Source organism: Stegastes partitus, unplaced genomic scaffold (assembly GCF_000690725.1).
Source record: "Stegastes partitus isolate 25-593 unplaced genomic scaffold, Stegastes_partitus-1.0.2 Scaffold20, whole genome shotgun sequence".
NCBI classification, from domain to species: domain Eukaryota; kingdom Metazoa; phylum Chordata; class Actinopteri; family Pomacentridae; genus Stegastes; species Stegastes partitus.
Window position 1 is genome coordinate 644,534 of NW_007577751.1, and position 19,616 is coordinate 664,149.

General features: G+C 41.9%; 1 protein-coding gene across 1 annotated transcript in view; it reads right to left on the minus strand.

The window, feature by feature from the left end:
- Positions 1-1,226: 1,226 nt before the first annotated feature.
- LOC103366170 (plexin-A2-like) overlaps positions 1,227-19,616 on the minus strand; it is a 123,151-nt gene continuing 104,761 nt past the window's right edge. Inside the window, exons 25-31 of the mRNA XM_008293827.1 lie at positions 18,863-18,966; positions 13,244-13,343; positions 10,463-10,653; positions 10,111-10,280; positions 9,204-9,416; positions 8,729-8,879; positions 1,227-5,950 (exon numbers count right to left, since the gene is read on the minus strand). Coding sequence (XP_008292049.1) covers positions 5,855-5,950; positions 8,729-8,879; positions 9,204-9,416; positions 10,111-10,280; positions 10,463-10,653; positions 13,244-13,343; positions 18,863-18,966 — 1,025 coding nt within the window. The 3' untranslated portion in view covers positions 1,227-5,854. The remainder of the gene's footprint in view (positions 5,951-8,728; positions 8,880-9,203; positions 9,417-10,110; positions 10,281-10,462; positions 10,654-13,243; positions 13,344-18,862; positions 18,967-19,616) is intronic.

Here is a 19,616-nt window from a genome sequence, read left to right on the forward strand (position 1 = left end):
TTTAATGGAAGGGAATGAATAAATTTGAGGACGACTGTACATCCTATACAACCAGGTTAGGTATTAGCTGGTGGTTGTAATAAATAAAAATATAAAGCATGTGTTTACATATGTTTAATATGCATTTAGAAATGTATACAAATATATATAATCACATATGTTAAAATGTAATTATTTTTTACTACTAATTTCTGGGTTATTTATTCATTTATTTGCTATAGGCCTAATCTACATATTACTGCTCAATGTTATTTCTTCCTGGGTACAACTTCTTAGCCAACGTTTTTTAGGTGTCTGAATAACAACAAACTGACCTGAACTAAACTGTAATGATGACACATAATTAGAAGATTGAAAGAAATCACAATATGAGAAATGTCCAAATGTTCATGTAAAACTGGGAGGCACAGAGCCTTGCTGATTAACAAGTGAACAAATGAAAGAAAATACTTCTTCTTTTTTTTCCTTTTCTGTTTTTTTCTAAGCTCCATTTGCGTCACTCCACCTGCTCAGAAGACGCTGTTCTAGGTCACAAAGACCAGCTCTCAAGATAGGCAGAGATTTTATAAAGTTTCAATGTAAACATGACTTGCAAAAGTCAGAACATACAGAATGTAACCGCTCAGAGGATGACAAGAAAAATGTCAGAGGATGACTAATGTGAACGCTTGCTTCCCACAGACTGATATTAGATTCTGCAATGCACGTTGGACAGCATAAAGAACTGTATTTAACTGGATGCGCTTCATGGCTTTATCAGATGCTCCAGAGATCGACTCGGTTTGTTGTACTCTGTATGGTTCAGAATAAACCTACAATACAAATTAACTAAAGATAACTGACTCTGCTCTTTCTTTTTTTCTAATGCAATAGTGAGAAAATACACCGAGACATGGTTTAAATGAATTAGAGATGCACAATGATATCAGCATCATCATCAGTATCTGCTGATAAAGACTTTAAAAATGGCCAGAATAAGAACTTGCAGCCAGATAAGATGCCTATATCACAAATAAATATACTAAACAAAACTAGATAAGACATGTTTTCCATGTAAGTTGAAGTAGTTTGCTTATTTTGCTTATTGAATGTGTATAATTGAAAAGCATTGCATTTTATCAGCCAACATTAGTTGGAAAATATCTGCAAAAATCCAACATCGTGCATCTCCAATATAACTTTCCTACCATCTCCCCCTCACAAAATAGAAAAGACATAAATACAGGTTTTGGTTCTATGCAATTTTTAACCAGCAAAGTTTATTTATATATAACAACAGTACAAAGTGAATCCTTGGCTTGCAAAATAGGTGTGCTTCATATTTACAATAGGTACACAATAATATATTATCATAACAAAATCAAAGCAAATAAAAAACAAGAGAACAACCTTTTTAAATACTTTAAGTTTCTTACAATTTTCACAACACTTTTATAAAACAAGAAGAACAGACAGCCATTATTATTATCATCATCATCATCATCATCATCATCGTCGTTGCCAATAATTACTATTTTACAGAACTCCAGTGTCTACAAACGGTTTGTTTACAATGTTTAAAATGGAAGGATACTGGTTTTATACTTGGTGATATTCTGACTTGAGAGTAATACATTGATCTGGATTTCATGTCCTCTGTCTGATGCCAAAAAGCAAACAAAATAAAGCGAGTTAAATGCTTTGTTTTGTATAAGGAATGACATGTGCCAGTCAAAAAAACCACAACACCATCTCTTCGGCAAAACATTTCACCAAGAGCAAGAAAGTGCACAAAGCATCTTCAATTAGTAATCAGCTTCATCTGAAATGAGGTTGTGTTTCTGAGCATCTCTCCATATCTCACACAACCGGCAGTCAAATGGGATTCTGCGCTGCAGAAAGAGTAAACAAACTTTCCTCTTCTCAGTTCAAACTGAATTAAAAAAGGTTCCCAGAAAAACGAGTGTACGGCATGGAAACAAGCTATTATTTACTAACAAAAAAAAATCTCTTTCACAAAGAAAAGGTGCATTTAGCTGTGATTTAAGACATTTACAAATGGAGGAATTTGCTGTTAGACTAATGATGGCGCGGGTCGATATGGAATACCAGGCAGAACCAAAGCATGAATTAAAATGCATGCAAAAAATCTCACACAAGACAAAAATAAGAAACATCCTGATATAAATGAGCTCTGAGAGAAAAATCAAAGCCGTTCTCCACCAATTTGTGTGCCTGATTTCGTTCATCACAATTCTGTATACAGGGGAGCTCGTATAAGAGTTTGGAAGGACTCTAATAAACATACATTTCATTCCTCGGAGAAGGAAAAGGCATTTAGGTCCTGTTAAAATGTTAAAAAGCATTACTCCATACAAGCAATGTGAGGTATGAGGAGGATACAATTCTATTCGCTGAAATTGGGAAGACACCTTAATCAAAAGGAAGAAGCTTTATGTTTTGTGTATGTACTGTATAAGTGCGCCATTGTGTACCTATAGATTTTTATTAGATGTTTAAGGAGCAAAAAGGTATGGAAGAGCATTGCATTCACAAAGGACCAAAAAAACTAGGAGACCTTACTGTATCTCATATTCTACCGCCTTATAAGTATGAGAAATACTTAGAAGATTCTCATAATTTCAAGAAAAATAAGTCATGATCGAGGACAGATCTGATAACGACAAGATTCGATCGCATAGTTTCAAGAAAGCTATCTGATCACTGAGAAAATATATAACTTTTACAAAATCTGGATCCCATTTTTATGGCATAATAATAGAATTGTGAGAAAACAATCTCACAATTATGAAATGACGTGAAATAAACCAATGAGACAGGAATTTGCAGAAGTATTGCCAGATTTTGCACGACTGTTTTCTTTAACTGGGTGGTTAGTTTTCATACCATTTTCATGTCAGCTAACAAAAGTTTGGCTAGGATGTCACTGTGAGCAAGGCACAGAGGAAAGCTTTGAGACTAAGAGAGTCTATCAGGTGAAAAGGACAGGTGCATCAAATCTGAGCAGAGATACAATTTCAGATTCAGGGTGACAAACTCTTTCTGAGGATATAACCGTGTCTGATGCCCACTGCAAATAAACGTTCATAAATCCGCTCAGAAGCCATTAAAAAAAAAAGCTTCAGAACTCAATGAGATAGTGAGTCATAATTATGAGATAAGGTCTCCAATTTTATTTTCTTTTGTGTGAGCAATGCGCCTCTGCACGAAGGTGCTTTTTCAGACGAGGAAATAAATTACGACTCCTCTTTCCCACTCCTGCCCCCACTGGCCAGACACAGCAACAGCGTGTCAATCATCACCTCATCCTACATTTCTCCTTGACTGTTAGTTTGATGTTTTTTTCTTCTTTCCATCTCCTGATCACACTGTGCACACAACTGACTCAGATCAAAGAGCAGCTTCAAAGCTGGGGCAGGAAACTAGAGCTAAAGGGGTTCTCTCTCTTTCTACCTCTCCGACGCTCCTCATTTCTCGACACTTCTCTTCAAACAGCTCGGGCGAGCCGAGTGCTGTGCTAGGCAATGTCTGCCAGAGCCAGGCCGTACCCTCCTCACCTTTCCTTCTACCTTATCTCGCTAAGACAGTTCTCAGCTGAGTGCCAGGGCCAGGTATCACTTTAAAAAAAAAAAAAAAGAAAAGACTCACTGCGCTCTGGAGCACTAAAAAGGACGGTGCCCTACTCAAGGACTAATAAGATCAGGAACACTAAGCAGGCGGGTATCTAAGGCCACAGAGAAAAGAAGCACCTTTCACCCACCTTTATCATGCTCTCAACACACAAAATTGCAGTATACTGTACAAACCTTTAACACTACCTATTTTCAAGTACTTGATGTAAACAACAAGCAAATATACGGCGTATCTTGGAAGAAAATGAAATCATCTATCCAGAGGACGGAATCTACAGTTTGTTGTCATCCAGCTAAAGTCTGGCAGGTTACATCAGCCTTTTTAGCTTGTGACTGTTTGGTTTAAGTCAGGAGACGCATCCACATAACATAAAACATACGTGCTTTCTAACAACTACGCGATTTCTTCTCCTCTCTCCTGCTTATGTTTCGTACCTTTCACGAGTTTCAACTCAGCATTCCAGTTATACGAGCTTGGACTTGAACACTCCAGTATGAGAGCTTTGCTTCCTGTGTAAAGCATTAACCGATTTTGACACATTTAGTGAACAATTTGAAACACCGGGATCTTTTGGCACTTAGTCAAACTAGGCCCACGGAGACTTCTTATCATCTGTGCGAAGACATAGGTGGTGGTTGGTTAAGATCTTCCATCAAGTTAACATCTCAACTGGCCAACTAAAGCAGGCATGACTCATTGGCACTTTATAAAAATCAAAGACGGACCCTCAAACACTTCCGATGTGTGATTGCGTGCATGCAAAGTACACATAAAGTCGATCAAGTTCCCTAAAAGATACAAATAGTGGACACATTATGGAAGTATGTAACGTACAAAAACCACCTGGTCTCTACTAACTGCTACTGTAGCTGGACATACTGTACTTTATAAGCTGCAGAGTTACAGTAGTGACAGCCACAATTCAGATGCACACTCTCCTCTAGCAGAAAGTGATTTTCAGTTTAATAATGTTTGGGAAGCAGTTGGCTGGACCGAGGCCAGGACGGACAGAATGGAGTTCTTCACATGACGAGCTACTGCAAATATCTGTGGGGCTCAGTTCAACTGAGCTGGGTTTTGCTGCAAAACTCAAATAGACAAACAAACAGACAAACAAATTAAAAAAAAAAAGAAAAAAAAGAAAAAAAAAGGAAAACATTTTGTACATTCACATACACTGATTGGCAAGTATCAACCGGTACATACACAAATGACATAACTGCTGAAGAAAGCCTTTGACACCAGAGTAATGCTGATCTGAGGTCATCTCCTAAATACACTATAGACTTCATCTCCATCATCCTCAGTTTAGGTGCAAGCATGCTGGCTGAACTGTGACCACCACAAGTTCCTTTGACTCTTAGATGACGAGCACGAGTTCCATGATTTCCTGTACACTTCTGATTAAATAAAGAGCAGAGGCTTTGTCTGTGGAGCATCAGTCTGAGGAGGGAAGGAGTGAGAGAAGACATGGACCATGGCCTGTTTTGTTACCACGCAACCCTGATGTAGTATTACACTCTTTATATCTTTATACAACGACACTTTTGGGATCCCAGGTGGATATTTTTAACTGCAACTGATAATATTCAAATGTACAAAGTACAAAAATAAAATCTGAGAAATCTGAATGCAATCTCAGCTGTCCAACATGAGATCTGCTCCTCTGCTTCTCGCCTCTTTTTTTTTTTCTTTCTCTCTTTCTCTCTCTCTTTCTCCATTTCACACTCACAGATGCGAGTTCTGACTTAGCAAAGAATAAATCTGTTTCTCCATTTGCTCTCGCACTCTTGCAGGAGTCTTTCTCAATATGACACAAACACACACTCAAGCACACCCACACAACACACAGTTTCCTGTCAAACAGAGAAAAAGTCCTTTGAGAGAAAGGGAAGAAACTAAACAGAAAATAAATACAAGCCATGTTGTTGCCTTCTCTGCTGATGTCCCTTTACTTATGCTGTTTTCAGCTCCAGCTGCGGGGGGCCTCTGTCTCGGTTCTGTGGGCCTTTTAGCTGGCACCGTTATGGAAGGAGGTGGGAGAATCACAAACTAAAGCAGTTGTATGTCTGTCCGGCTGTAGATGCAGAGGTCCCAGGTCTGGTTCGTGGTTGCAGCGCCCACGATGAGAGGTAAGTAATGTGAGACCCTTTTTTTTTTGGAGGTCCTTTAGAGACTGTGGTCCTCTCTCTCTCGTTCTCTCTTACAGTTGGGGTCACTCTCAGCTCTCGAGGGACATGGCAGAGATGAGCTGCTCCACCTTGTAGGCCAACCTCTGCTTCCTTGCCTGTTCATCGTGCTCCAGGGCCGTTGTGATCTATACAGAAGAAAAAAAACAAAAAAAAAACTGTGGTCAGTTGCCAGCCATAAAGGTACACAATGCGATTTCATACTTGCCAGTGATGACTCCATATAGACGACGCATAAAAGAAAAGAATTACATCACTGCCTTTGACAACATTGAGACATATCTGAGGATTAGCTTTTGCCGTTTTATCTTCTGAGCCCCATCTTTTAAATTTGGCATTTGTCAAGTCGGGTTCAAAAGGCATTCAGTCAAGCTCTTCTCGTCGTTCTCTCATCTAGTGTCTGCCTTGTCAGGATGAATCTGTGTCAGAGTGACACCAACATACATAGCAGGGGCCCTTCATGGGAATATACAACTGAAAAACTACTATAATATGGAAAATGCTTTTATTAATGATGATTCCTGTATTCAAATGCTGTGGCGCATTTCAACACACAGTTTTGCTACTGTAGACGACACTGCGGCGCTTTGCTTAATAATTGACATTTTAAACAAAATAATTCATTGACTCATCTTATGCAATATGCAATTTAACATATTCTGAGGTAAGAGATAAATAAAGAATGGAAGTGGGAGAAAAAGTGTCTGCCATGATGTAGCATTTATCCATGTCAAGTCTCATTTCAGACAACAAAGAATAAGTCAAAAAAAAAGTTTTCCTTTGCTCGTTCATTGTTTTAGACCACTTACTCATATTAAGGGTTGAGTCAGAGACTAGTTCTACTTGTCTACATCACATAAACATCTGATGTATTAAATATATGCTTTGTATGATTATTTTTCCAATTCTCAAGTAACTTACAGCTGCAAAGAACTGTTTATATTTATGGTTTTAGCTCATATTATGGGACATATTAGGTTTCAAGTGATGGGAATATAATTTTGGTACCTTAGCACCTAAGTCCACCTTTTATGCAGTAAAAGCTGTGTGAAAAACACATCAGGACCATTGTTTTTTTTGTTTTGTTTTGTTTTTTACATAGCACGGCAAACCTTTATTTGCCGCCTGCCTTGTTGCAGAACACAGTATCTGTCTGCCCACCTACCATCTTCCACTCATCTGCTTAAGTGCTCTTAAAAGCTGGCAGCTACAGGCATACCGCTTCCTCCTCCTCATTGGACCCTGATCGCAATCTATTATTAATCTGCAGTCCTGTATGCAGGTGCAGCTCCCACCGCCGTCTCCCAAATCCATTTAAGTAGGCTGCAGCCCCGGCCTGGTTAGCCTGACACACAGGGCCTTTGTGAAGGGGGCTGAGTAAGAACGAGCAAACCGCTAATGGCGCAAGATGAGTTTTTACGCAGCGTGCTCGGCCAGATATGGCAGGAGTGATGGCATACATGTGAAGAGTGCACGTGTGCAAAGCGAGCATGTTTGCATATGTCTCTTTGCATGCGTGCGTCAGACGACGACAACTGCAGAGCCAGCAAAAGCGAGTGTATGAGATTCATGGGGAGCAAAGGGGAAGCTGACTGGATAATGGTAAAAAGGGAAAGAACGTACAGGGAGGAGGGAGAGAGATGGTAAGAAGCAGAGAGAGAAAGAGAGAGAGAGAGAGAGAGATACGCCGGTCCAACATAAAGGTCAGGCTAAAGCTTCCCAGAGGAGGAGCTGACATTAGAACCAGAATGTCTCCATAAATGCTCTCTTTCTCTTTCTTCCCTCCCTTCTTCCCTCCTTTTTATGCCTCCTGTGATCTGAGAGAGTGTGTGTGTGTATTGCCTATGATTCTGCTCATGAGAGCCCTATATAACAGATAGGCCACTCTAACTCAGCACAGTCGAAAAGGACACAGCAGCATGCTGAGAGCTTGTAGACATCCACTTTCTTCTCTGAAGATCAGACACACTGCCTTGTTAAGCTCAGGTCTCACTAGACCTCTGGGCTTTGGGGAAGTCTACTGAAGACTCTGAGCTGACCTCACTAACCTTTGCCAGTTTACGAATAGTCGCGGAGCACCAAGGGCAAGATATACGTACTTTTGAAGCGCGGGGCAAATTTGCGGCACGCCTTTTCATTCAAATTACGCTCGCAACCTGCCTGTAATTAGCGGCTGATTTACGAAGGGAGCCGCTCATTACGCAATCAGTGCCTGGGACTGCCCTGCAGGTAAAATCTGCAAGTGAAGGATCTCAGTATGTAGTTCAGAAGAGGGATTAGAAATTATGCTGCACAGAAATACTTAGTAATGAGCAAACACCGTTCCAAAAATATTTAATAAGGACGTAGTTCAACTCCAACTGAGAAAAATAATAATACAATAGATTATACATATCATAGAATCTAGCTGTAGGAATTTATACGATTAAAGCAATATAAAATTAAGTGAAAAAGGAAGGGAATGGGAGGAGAGAAAGAGAAATGAAGCTCAGAGCAGAGCACTTAGAAGGTAAGGGTAGTGCTGATACGAATGACACCCCCGCTTTCTATAGAATTACAGAACAGTCATAACATTCATTCATAATTACAGCTCTTTTTTCTTTTGTTGTTGCTTTTTTTCCCCCCAGCTAGTTAGATGGTTCCCCTGTTTATTTTCCGCCAATAACTTTATTTCAATACACTTGTGCTCGTTCAGAATTCTGTTTAGTGCAAAATTTGAAATCACGTATCCTTCCACTGATTCTCCTACTAATGCACATAAATCTGACACACAGATTGCTCTTTGGATGTCAAGAAAACTGTGATTGATTAAAAAAACAAAAAAACTCAACACAAACACAAAAATTTCAGACACACAATGCACCGACTGTAACCATGTTAGGGGTGTGCGAGCGGCTATCACTAACCTCCTCGCTGTATTTGCTGACATAAGAGTAGATCTCATTGAGAGCGCTGAGCATGTTGAACTCTGTGGAGTGGAGTCTGGCCTGTTCTGCCAAATAGGCATTCATGTCCTGGTCACTAATGGCTGGCAGCCGGTTGATGTCAGCGTAGTACCTGGGCATGCAGACAAGAGGCAACACTTGGCATCACTTTCAGAGACTCACTGAGTCAATGTAGCAGTTTAACTGAGGACTACATTCTTTTATAGTCACATTTTTGAGCCATAATATCACTTTCACGAACAATGGATGCCTGCTAACAGTCACTCATAAAATGCTTTTACAGAATCTCTCTGAGAAGTGTATGAAAGAGAAAAGAGAATTATGAATCAATCTTCTAAAAGATCTTTTTTTTTATCATTGTAAGAGGATACACACAAAAAAAAGATGTCAAAGAGGGGATCAGGATGGTGTACAAAGTGTCTGCATCAGCTCCTACCTTTCTACCCAGCTCTTATAATTGGGGATATCTTTCGCGTAGAGCAGCTTATTTGATGGGGAATCTTTGCCCAGGCGGTGCTCTGAAGTGGAGCAAGAATCCATAAAGGTCTGAGCTACTACAGACAGGCAGGCGTCCGTGATGCTGCTCTTATGGATGTCAAACACAAACTGCGGGTTCTTGATCACGTTCACCCAGAAACGCAATGGAAGGCTGGAAGACAAAGAGAATGAGGAAAAGACAGAAAGAAGTTACTGGTTTTGGTCAGTGACTTCTCTGAGTTGAAGAAACATGAATTTGACAAGATCAAGAACAGCCAGGGTATAGAGACCTACAGTCGACCTCAAATGTATTCATATCCTTCCATTGAAGAAAAGGCAAAATTCACAATAGTCACTTAAATAACTAGAAACGGACAAAAGTAATAATAAACAAAATATTGCTAAATTATAATTTAGTGAAATAAGACATTGCTTTGAATTGTGGTTGAAAAGAATAATTTTAAAAAACAAACAAAACTGTCCCGGACAAATGAGAGCACTTTGCTGATGAGCAGTGGGCCAAAATACCTGTCAACAGGTGCACAAGTCTGATTGAGAGTTACAGAAAACACTTGACTGCAGTGATTGGCTCAAAGGGCTGTTCAACAAAATATTAGTTTATAGGCCCCATCATGCATGATTGCTTGTTTTTTTATTTTTATTTTTATATTTCTGTTGAACCACAATTAAAAAACAATGTCATGATTTTCATAATTTTTTAAAAATTAATAACAACTTTGGCAAATTAAAACTAATTCAAGGAAAACCGGTTTTTTTCCTTCTTTAATGGGAGGGTATGAATACATTTGAGGACAACTGTATCACTTAAGAGAGTACTTTGGTGACTTTAAAAAAAAGGTCCTTACCAATTGCTTTTCCACGTGTGACGTACGTCTGTGTCATGAATGCCATGTTTATCCGCCTGCTCATCCAGGAAGTCAAACATGTATTTGATGGCCAGCGGAAGAGTGCTCCCTCGGTGGACCGTACTGAACAACGTCTCAAATAGATCGTCAACAAATTTTTGTAGCGTACCCTGGTAGAAGAGCGAGAGCACAATGAGATTAGCAATGCATGGGCAACAAGAGACAACGCTCAACTGGAAAAAACACAGCTTGAGTACTGTAACATAATAAAATATGTAAGATAACTGAGCTGAGCATGTGCTAATGTTCATACATGCAGATCTTAAGAGTGTTCTGCAGAGTAGGAATGTACCTTGGTAGCCAGCAGCCGGGTCAGGTAAATCTCAGACACCATCTTGCTACCGCGATCTCCTTCCTTTTGGTCTCCATGTTCGTGGTTTTTCACCAGGTGCCAAACCTTCACGCCGCTTTCTAGATCCGGAGTGATCATGGGGGCGCGTGAGCGGAGGCTGTCTGGACTTCCCGTGTAGCGGAATGAAGAGTCTGTCCAGGTAGGGGAGGCAGAATTATTAGTGAACCTAAATGAGTGTGATTAGGAAAGCATTGTGTAAATTTAGCATGCATTTATACCCGGCGTACACAGCACACCCACACAGGCATACAGGCAGCCCCTCGCTCATTTCCATCTCCTCTTTGTAACTCATTACAAAGCTGCTTCTCCTGCTCTAAGCCCTGCTGTACAGGAAATAGCAGCGATGGATAATTTCTTAGAACTGCGAAGAAATGAAAGGGAGGTGAAGTTGTGGTCTTTGGCGTTGCACTGATTAGCGGTAGCCCCCTTGAAACTGGAATCCTTCCCTGACACACAAGATGAGTGAAAACCAGGACTTTGACACCTGCTTGTCTTCTCACACACAACAGCTGCTTGTTTATCTCTGTGTTTATTCCCTTTTTACTTCTTCCCTCTCTGTCATGAATTATTTGATAATCATTTGCTTTTTATCTCACTCATCATTCATCCTCTCTTCCTTATATAATCCCTGTCTCATGGTCGTGCCTGGCTCCACATAAAAGCGCTCATAATTGGCTCTTTGCTGCCACATTGTGACAGCACCACGTTGAAAACATCCCTGTCACACTCTAATCAATGCATCAAAAGATCCCTAATTTGTTAAGCACTGTAGCCACCATCCTTCATCCATACATGCCACTCGTCTCTGCTCTTGTGTTCCAGCCTTCTTGCTCTTCACTCACTCAAAGTGATGCCGGTTTCGGTTTCCCTAATTAGCCAGCGTCTCCTCGTGGCAGCTGGCTCCCAGGAGATTCAGGATCCGAGGATCCCAATGAGGATCTTTCTCACCTGGCTTCAAAGGCCGAGCCGAACAACAAAGCATTTGCTGCCAATAAAGCCACTTATACCTTTCAAATAAGCCCAAACTGCGCCTCTGGAGGGGCCACTAGGGACAGGCCGGGTTGAATATATGCGCCCGTGTGCAGGGCGGATTGAGATCCCAAATCCCATCCTAATCCAGTCACTGGTTTTTACTGCTCTACTGGTCCCTCGTGCCCTCCATCCCAGCTTTTTCCTAATTCCCCTAACACTAAGCAGCGACCCGCAGTCCTTCCCTCTTTTTTTGCCGCAATCCCCAGCCCCTGGACGCAGCCAGTCGGTGGGGAAGTGTGTTCAGGCTGATTTTAAAGCTAGAGGGGGGTGCCGGTGGTGTAAATTGAGTCAAGATGCTAAGTGTTGAACATGAAATTGGTATGAATCCATCAGCAGGTGTCGAGGTGCAGCTGTGCCTGCTGTGCCAACCCGTGATTGATGAAGGCCAGGCTCATGCCAGCAGAGGCTCTGCTTTCTATGCCATGCACATCCGATTCCAGCGCCTGAACACCCACAAGAAAGTAAGAGAATATATCCTCTACACAGCAATTTAATTACTTGCAACTCCACAGCTGCAAATCACCAAAAAAGCTGAAAAGGAAAAGTTCAAATTAGGAATTACTAAGGAAAATAACTACATAATACAGAGAAAGCTTCTTTCCCTTTGTTATGTTGGTAGTTATACTTATTTACGTTGCTTTGCACATCCATCATCTTGCTGTCTCTCCCCGCAACCTTTATGATGTTCTGTTTAAAAGAAAGTAATGACTGAGTGCTCTGCAATCTTCTAAAAGGTCATCATAGATAATCTTGATCAGTTCTGTTGAAAATGTCACTCCACTTTATTATAAGTACATACACTGAAGATAAAGGTCTGTTCTTTTTTTTCTTTTTTTTGGACAGAGTAGACAATCCACAGGTACCCGCCGCTTCCAACAGTTGTAAATAAGCGTAATTGCTTGGAGGGATAAGTATGCTGTTAGCTCTTTTTCTGCGTTAGGTGGTTTAAAGGCACCTTCTCTCCCCAGTCCTGATAATTGGCCATGCTCACTTATCTTTTTCTGTTTGTGTGAAGTATCATTCACACAGAATAATTAGCAATCACAAGTTGCCTGGTGCTGCTCTGTGTGTCTGGCATAAGACCAAATTTGGCACCCAGCAGCACAAACTACAAGCACATCTGACGTAAGCGTGTGCATGCACGTATAGGCTCTGCATGCACTGTGTGTGCACGCGTAGGCGCGACTGTGTGCGCTGTCAGCAGCCCGAAGTGTCCTGCACAGAATGCATCTTATTATAAAAAACATTATGGCCTTAAAAACAAACGCTGACTATATCGCTCATCCTCCCCCTCTCTTTTTCTCTCTGTTCATTCTTTCCTCTCTTGTGCCGTTCACTTGAGTTTGGACCTGAACTGGAAGGCAAACTGCAGCACACAAAGTTGGACAGAGAAAAAAGGAAAAACAACCTCTGCAGCAAAAAAAAAAAGAAAAAAAGAAAAAAAGAAGAAGGAGCAGACCCTTGCTTTGGCGAGAGTGGATTTGTCTTTGTTCATATTTGAAATACTCATATAAAAAACACGTTGATGCATCTGTGTGATGCAAACAAGGTCTACATTGAATTATCTGTTGAATGAGCCTGCAATTACATTTCTAATTGCCTAACATATACGCTGTATGGCATTTTGCAATCAGTGTAATCAAAGCTGCAACAAGGGTATATAAAGAGCAATGTGGCCCACAGACTCACCATATCTGCTGATGGAGGTGCGTGATATGCTGGCTGAGGAAGGGATGTTGTACGACGAAGTCTGCTTGGGCACCAAAGCCACCACACAGCGATCGGACACCTGTGTGAGGAGACGCATGTTACACATATTTAGGCATCATAATGTTTTAGACAATTTTATGGCTACTTTACCGTTCGCTGAAATAACGTTCCAGCATTTACGCGAGTGTTTATCGCTCATCATCACAAACCACCAGATGTATTTATGTATCACATGCTCGTGTCACAAATATTTTATACCAAGGAGGAGACCACATGAGGCCCTGAGTGAATACTCCCATGAGTAAAACATATCTGAAACCCCTGCATCCCTTCCCTTCATATCTATGTTCTCTGCTGTTTTCTACCACAGCCCCGTGGCTTTTTTTCTTTTTAACAGCTGAGCAGAGTGCTGTGGCTGCATGATGGCTGTACTCAACATGACTGTCATTGTCATCCCCTTCAGAAACCTTAGAGACATGATGTAAGCTTTGGAACTGGGATAAGATGTTAAGAGAGAGTGAGAGAGACAGAGACTAGAATGCCGAATGTCTCATCTCGTGTACACTTCACAACCTGAAAAAAATGGGGTACGCAGGTATAATAATAGCAATAGAGCAGCATGGAGTCAGAGTCGAAGTGAAAGACAAAGAGAAGAGGCTGTGTAAAAGATGTTGTGTCATGAATAAGAGACAGACACTGAGGTTTATCCCTTTCTCTCTCTGCGGTTGATATTTACAAAGGGCTCTTGGCCCTGTATGTTCTACTCCAGTCATTACAGATGAAGCTGAGAAAAATTGATGCAACTGACATGAGAACGGAAGTCCTCAAATTTTGTTTGATAAGACGTTTCTTAACACAGATCTTTCATTAATATAACAGTGGTATTAACGAATCATGAAATGGCAATTTAATCATAATTAATCTTTCAAATGCTACCACTGTTGGTACGCCCAGACATCCCAGTTTGGAAAAAAACAAAACGGCAAAGAAAAACTTGCGGTTCTTTTCTAAAAAACAACAAACAGCTTGTTGGCTGGCATTTACAGCTCACCCCGAGGTGGGATTTTTGCTTCAGACCCAGCGAAGAAAAACTGATGAGCCTCCAGTGGAGAAATAAACAAAAGGCAAATGCCAGGCTCCAAAAGGAATACCTCAAAGAATCTATAGAAAAACAGAAAACTCTGCTTTTCTTTTCTTTTAGAAGGCACAGGCTCTTTTTCATCCCTTGCTAGAAAATAAGCCAGTGGATGCTGCGACGGGCATTTACAGAGCTTGTCCTTGTTCTCGAGAGCCAACCTCATCTCATCCTCCCTGATTCTTGTGTTCACCCCTTTTCTCCCGCTCTTTGCAAACTAATCTCGGTTGTGGTATTAGTTCGAGTTGCCATCTAGCCTCTACTGGCCGTACCGGAGAGACACTTGAATGGGGATGAAATGTGGAGAAATCCTCTTAAAGACGCAGTTCTGGAGCCCGTGCCTTTTTGAGACAAATGAAAAATGTTGCTCCTAACCCCCACCTACGACCAACATCTTTGACCTCTCCTCGCACTTCACCTCTTTCTCATTTGTCTCTGCTTTCCTAAACCTAATTTTTATGGCCTCTCCATCTTATAGCCTCCTCTTGGCTGACGATGCATGAACCAACTCTAATACACCAACAGCATGGACTTCCGTGAAGTTTCCACCGCTATTCCTGTGATACATTTTCTCTCGGAAGCATGAAATAGCTTCTCTGCCCCCCCCCTTTCCCTTTACTTCTCCCTCTCTCCCTCTTTCTCTCTGCTTTTTATGGCTGACAGAGAGGCTAGAGCTGAGATGGGTCCTTGTGATAGTAGTAAATGATTGAAGGCGTGCAGATTCGCCCTTCAGGGATAATCCAGTGTGGGGCTGATAGTGGGCAGGTGTGATAAGGGCTGTGGGCCCCGCCTGTGATAAGACCTTCCATTAGACGGAGCAGAGTCGACCAGACAGAAGAGTGTGGTCATCCTCTATCTCTCTTTTCTCAGCACCTCCCCACACAACCCGTCGCTCTGGTCCGAACTTGTTTCCCCTTGGTGTCCCATCTCTCATGGGCTCATGCCCTCAGATCACGATGCTTATCATACCTTTTGACTCTGCCCAGTAGCTTAGAAACACACAATCTGTGCATATGTGCAATTTTCATCAGAGCTTGAACTGTAATATGTGAATATGACGTTCTTGGACTTCACAAAGGATCTCTTCCAGACTTTAATGCCAATTTGCAGGACTTTATAATGGAATTAAGGAGGATTTGAATCAGTGAAATGTGTAATTGTAAGTTCTTTCAAATACCACAGCTGTTGGAGATATGACTCAGGTTGCAAACAGCAGTGCAGGATTAAGCAAATATGCCTTTTCATTTTCATGCTAATACTGTTTGTTAAATATTTGCATGGACAATATTCTTCCTCTTAATGAACCTTCATATTTTAACCTGCACTAGATGCGTATTTAGATTTACAATGGGGACCGGTGAGCCTAGACAGCCACAGCATCAGATTAATGAACACACAGCAGTGTAGTAGTATCCTTTGTGTCTGGGGTTGTTGAAAATATCCCAAAATGCCACAAGTGTTGTCTGCAAGGTGGGTAACCGGATCCAGCTGGCAGACTCTCCTGGTGTGGTCATCAGTGTCTGCTCTCCCTGTTCCTTCACCGCAGAGAAGAGGACGCTCAGAGGTCACCAGCCAGGGGAGGAAAGTTTCCAAACTGACTTCACTTTTTACTTTGATGTCTGATGATTCCCGTCACTTAGCTGCATATTATAAATAATATTCCAGAAGAGACACACATGGCTCATGTGCCTCCACAAATAATATGCTGGAAAAGCCATCTAATGAATAAAGATTTTATCAAATATCTTGTGTATGATTTGAATGATTTGAATCATTAAAAAAAACCCCAAAAAAACACAAAACTTACGAATGTCCTATTCATGAGAATTTGAACGCAGTCTGTCCCATTGATATAGCTGTGGGACTCCTTGGCATCACTGCTTACTACCCAGAAACGATTCAACAGCAGCAATGTTAATACTAACATGTCTCAGAATGACAGAGACAGAGCGGGAGGTGCAGAAGAAAGAAGGTGTGATGAAAAGCTTTGCTTTGACAGGAAGGAAGATTAATCAACAAAGAAAGATCCAAATCAGCAATCAGCCAAAAACTCCCCAATCTCATAAATCTTTTATCTCAGCTCCTGTGTTGATCTGAGTATAAGCATGGGCAATGAGGGTATATCCTGCATGTGTGTGCACACTGAGCGTGATTCTATACTCTTCTATCTTGATCTACGCAAGAAACAGTTTAAAAAAAATAATACAGAAACAGAGAGAAAGACGTGGGAGGAAGGGAGTTTAGTCCCCTGACTATGAATGCAAAGGTGATGAATAAAGATTCTGAACTCATTTTCAATGTGTGCATTTATGTTTTTAATTTTACTGTAGCGTGGAGCTGGAAAGGTGTGAATTTCCATATCCAGGTTGTGTAAACCATTATTTCCCATGTGGCCGAGTAAATAGCCAATGGGGTTTCTTGGGTTGCTGTGAGCCCTATGAATTTTAATACCTCTGTCTCGTCCCTTTGTCTCTGCTATGGGAGAATTAGCAAATACTCAAGGTGATGCTCAGACCCGCTCTGCATATTGCAGATCCCTTTTCACTGTTTCCTCTTTACCCCATCCCCATTTTTTTTTTTTCCACAAGCTTTTCCCTCACTCGAGGGCCTAATGAGCTGCGCTTCCTTGTTATGATATGTAGCCAGATGTGTTGTCACAGCTGCCAATGCAGTGCCACGGTGTGTGACACAAATCCACACAAGCTCGCACATAGGGGCTATTGCCAGCTCGTCAAAACAGTAATGATGCAAAAAGTGTCTGTGTTGTTCCATCCCGCTCTGATCTCTCCCACCACCAACTGCCCTGTTCCATCATGCTCTTTCTCCCTCACTTGCTGCACAGTTTGCCGGTATGTTCTCTGAAGTCCACAGTGTTGGGCTTCACGTTCTGTGTAGGGACCCTCAGATCCACGATCAATAGAGGTCCACAGGTCCGCTATTGAACAAGTGAATCAGTGAAGTGGCCACACGCACGTTGCTGCGCGCACTGTAGCGTCTCCCTTGGCTAACGAAGGCAAACAGACTGCGATGCAAAAAAATTGCATCCCCCCCACCCCCCACCCCAAAAGAAAAAAAAAACAACAGAAGAGCCCATTATGGTGCGGAAGCAAACATACTGAACCGCTTCATCTGGGATCAAAGTACTGCAGAAACCAAGAAGAGGTGCTCAGAGCAAGAGAGGGGAAAAAAGGGAGAAAGGAAAAGATGACGGAAGAAGAAGAATCCTCATTGCCCATCAGTGGGTGAGAAGAGGGGAAATGGGTGAGGGGAAAAAAATGCAAACAAAGCAAAAAAAAAAAAAAAAGTGAGAGAGTGGAGAAAAAGGTGAGAGGAGAAAGGAGGGTGACAAGGGAGGAAAGACAAAGGGGAAAGAAGCTGCATGGTGCCAAGTCCTGTGTGAAGGACACTGCGATGTGTCCCTTCTTCTAATGAGTCCTACATCTGTTAAATTATTCTGCTTGTTCTTCTGGGCCAGGAGTTCAGGATGACCCCCTGTTGTGAGGTCTTAAGCCTTGTCACCTCACCCCTATTTTCTGCGTCCAGATGGGGCTGCATCTCCTGATCTCCAGCTCTGGCCAAAGCTGCATCTCAACCCCAGCACGCTGATCTTAAGCAGGTAGCCCAGGATCAAATCTCATGCAGTCTTTAAGCAGATGGTCCCCCTTGGCTGACTAATGAGAGCTGGCTGCACATGCATTGCAAAAGATTCATGGCCTGTGGAGATGGCTGTTTTCTCAGACTCCCTTGCCTGCTTCTTTCTTTATTCCTTATATCCCTCTTTATAATTTCTCTCTGGCTTCCACTTACTCGCTTCTTTTTTCTTCATTTACAACTTCAAGAGCCATAAATTTGCCTGAAAAATGCAAAACTACTCTTGTCCTCACGTTCCCTCTTCTGTAGCTCTCTACTTTTCTCTCTGTTAAGCAGGGGGGCAACAGGTGAATTAAAATTGTGGAGTGTGAATGGGGGTTCTACATGTGAGGAGAAAGAAGCAGGCAGTCACAGCGGGACTAATTGTTGCCGACGTAGAAGTCAACGGGCCAGAGAGAGAGAGAGGGAGGGAGAAGGAGAGAAAAGGAGAGAGGGAAGGAGAGAGGGAGAGAGATGTCGTCCTCCTGATTGGAGCAGCTTCATCTCTCCGGGGAGGAGGGAGAAGTGTTGGCTGAGATGCTGAGAGTTCATCTCTCCTGCCACCTGTACAGTAATTGTCCTCTATTCTGTGAGTCACTTGGATTACACCAGGCATGGGCATGCAAATGAGGAGCTGAAAATTGGCTGCCTAAAAGTCAAGAGCAGGAAACATCAAAGTTTGCCAAGGTATGTGGTGCAATTTCCATAATAAAAGCCACAGCAGAAAATTGAACTGAAATGAGACTTTTCTTGATAAAAAAAAAAAAAAAGGTGCAGTTTGAGAGTTAATTAAGGGAAACATTACACTAAAATGTTTGTGTGTGTGTGTTTACCTGGTAGTGCATGAGAGTGTTGAGTCTCTTCCAGTCGTTTTCGATCTTGGTGGTGATGTCTTCATCCTGCAGCACCACACGAGCCATTCGCCCCTGACGCCACTCTGATGACACAAACGCACACGATAAATCATAAACAACTGCTTCGTTCAAACTACACAATCACAGTGAGCCACAGCGAATATCGTCCGTACTGATTTCATCCGAGAGGTTTGGGTGCCATGTATTTACCATCCACATATGGTAAATGGTCAAGTCTTTGCAGCATAGCTTGGCTCTACAAAGCGCTTTAGAATGTGTTTCTCATTCACCCATTCACACACATTCACAGATAAACATTGGCAGAGCCGCCGTGCAAGATGGTTGCCTGCCGTCGGGAGCAACTTGAGGTTCGGAGTCTTGCCCAAGGACACTTCAGCACATTGAGGGGCTGAGGAATTGAACAACCGACCTTACTACCACTTGAGCCGTAAACGTGTTCAAAAAGCCTGCTTTGAATTAACAGTTTGGTTATTGGTTTTTACACACTGCCTTCAGAACGAGATACCTCACAGAAAAAACAGTGAATCCTTACAACATAAACCAAACTCTCTCAAACCCCCGGTGGAATGCCACCTTACAAGACTCACAGAGACAGCTCTCCGCACTTATAAAATGAATAGATATCAGCAGCCGGTGCTCTTGTACGGCTCTCGGCATGTGTACTCATCTCCCAGACTTGGATTGACACGCATCTTAATTAAACATTACACAT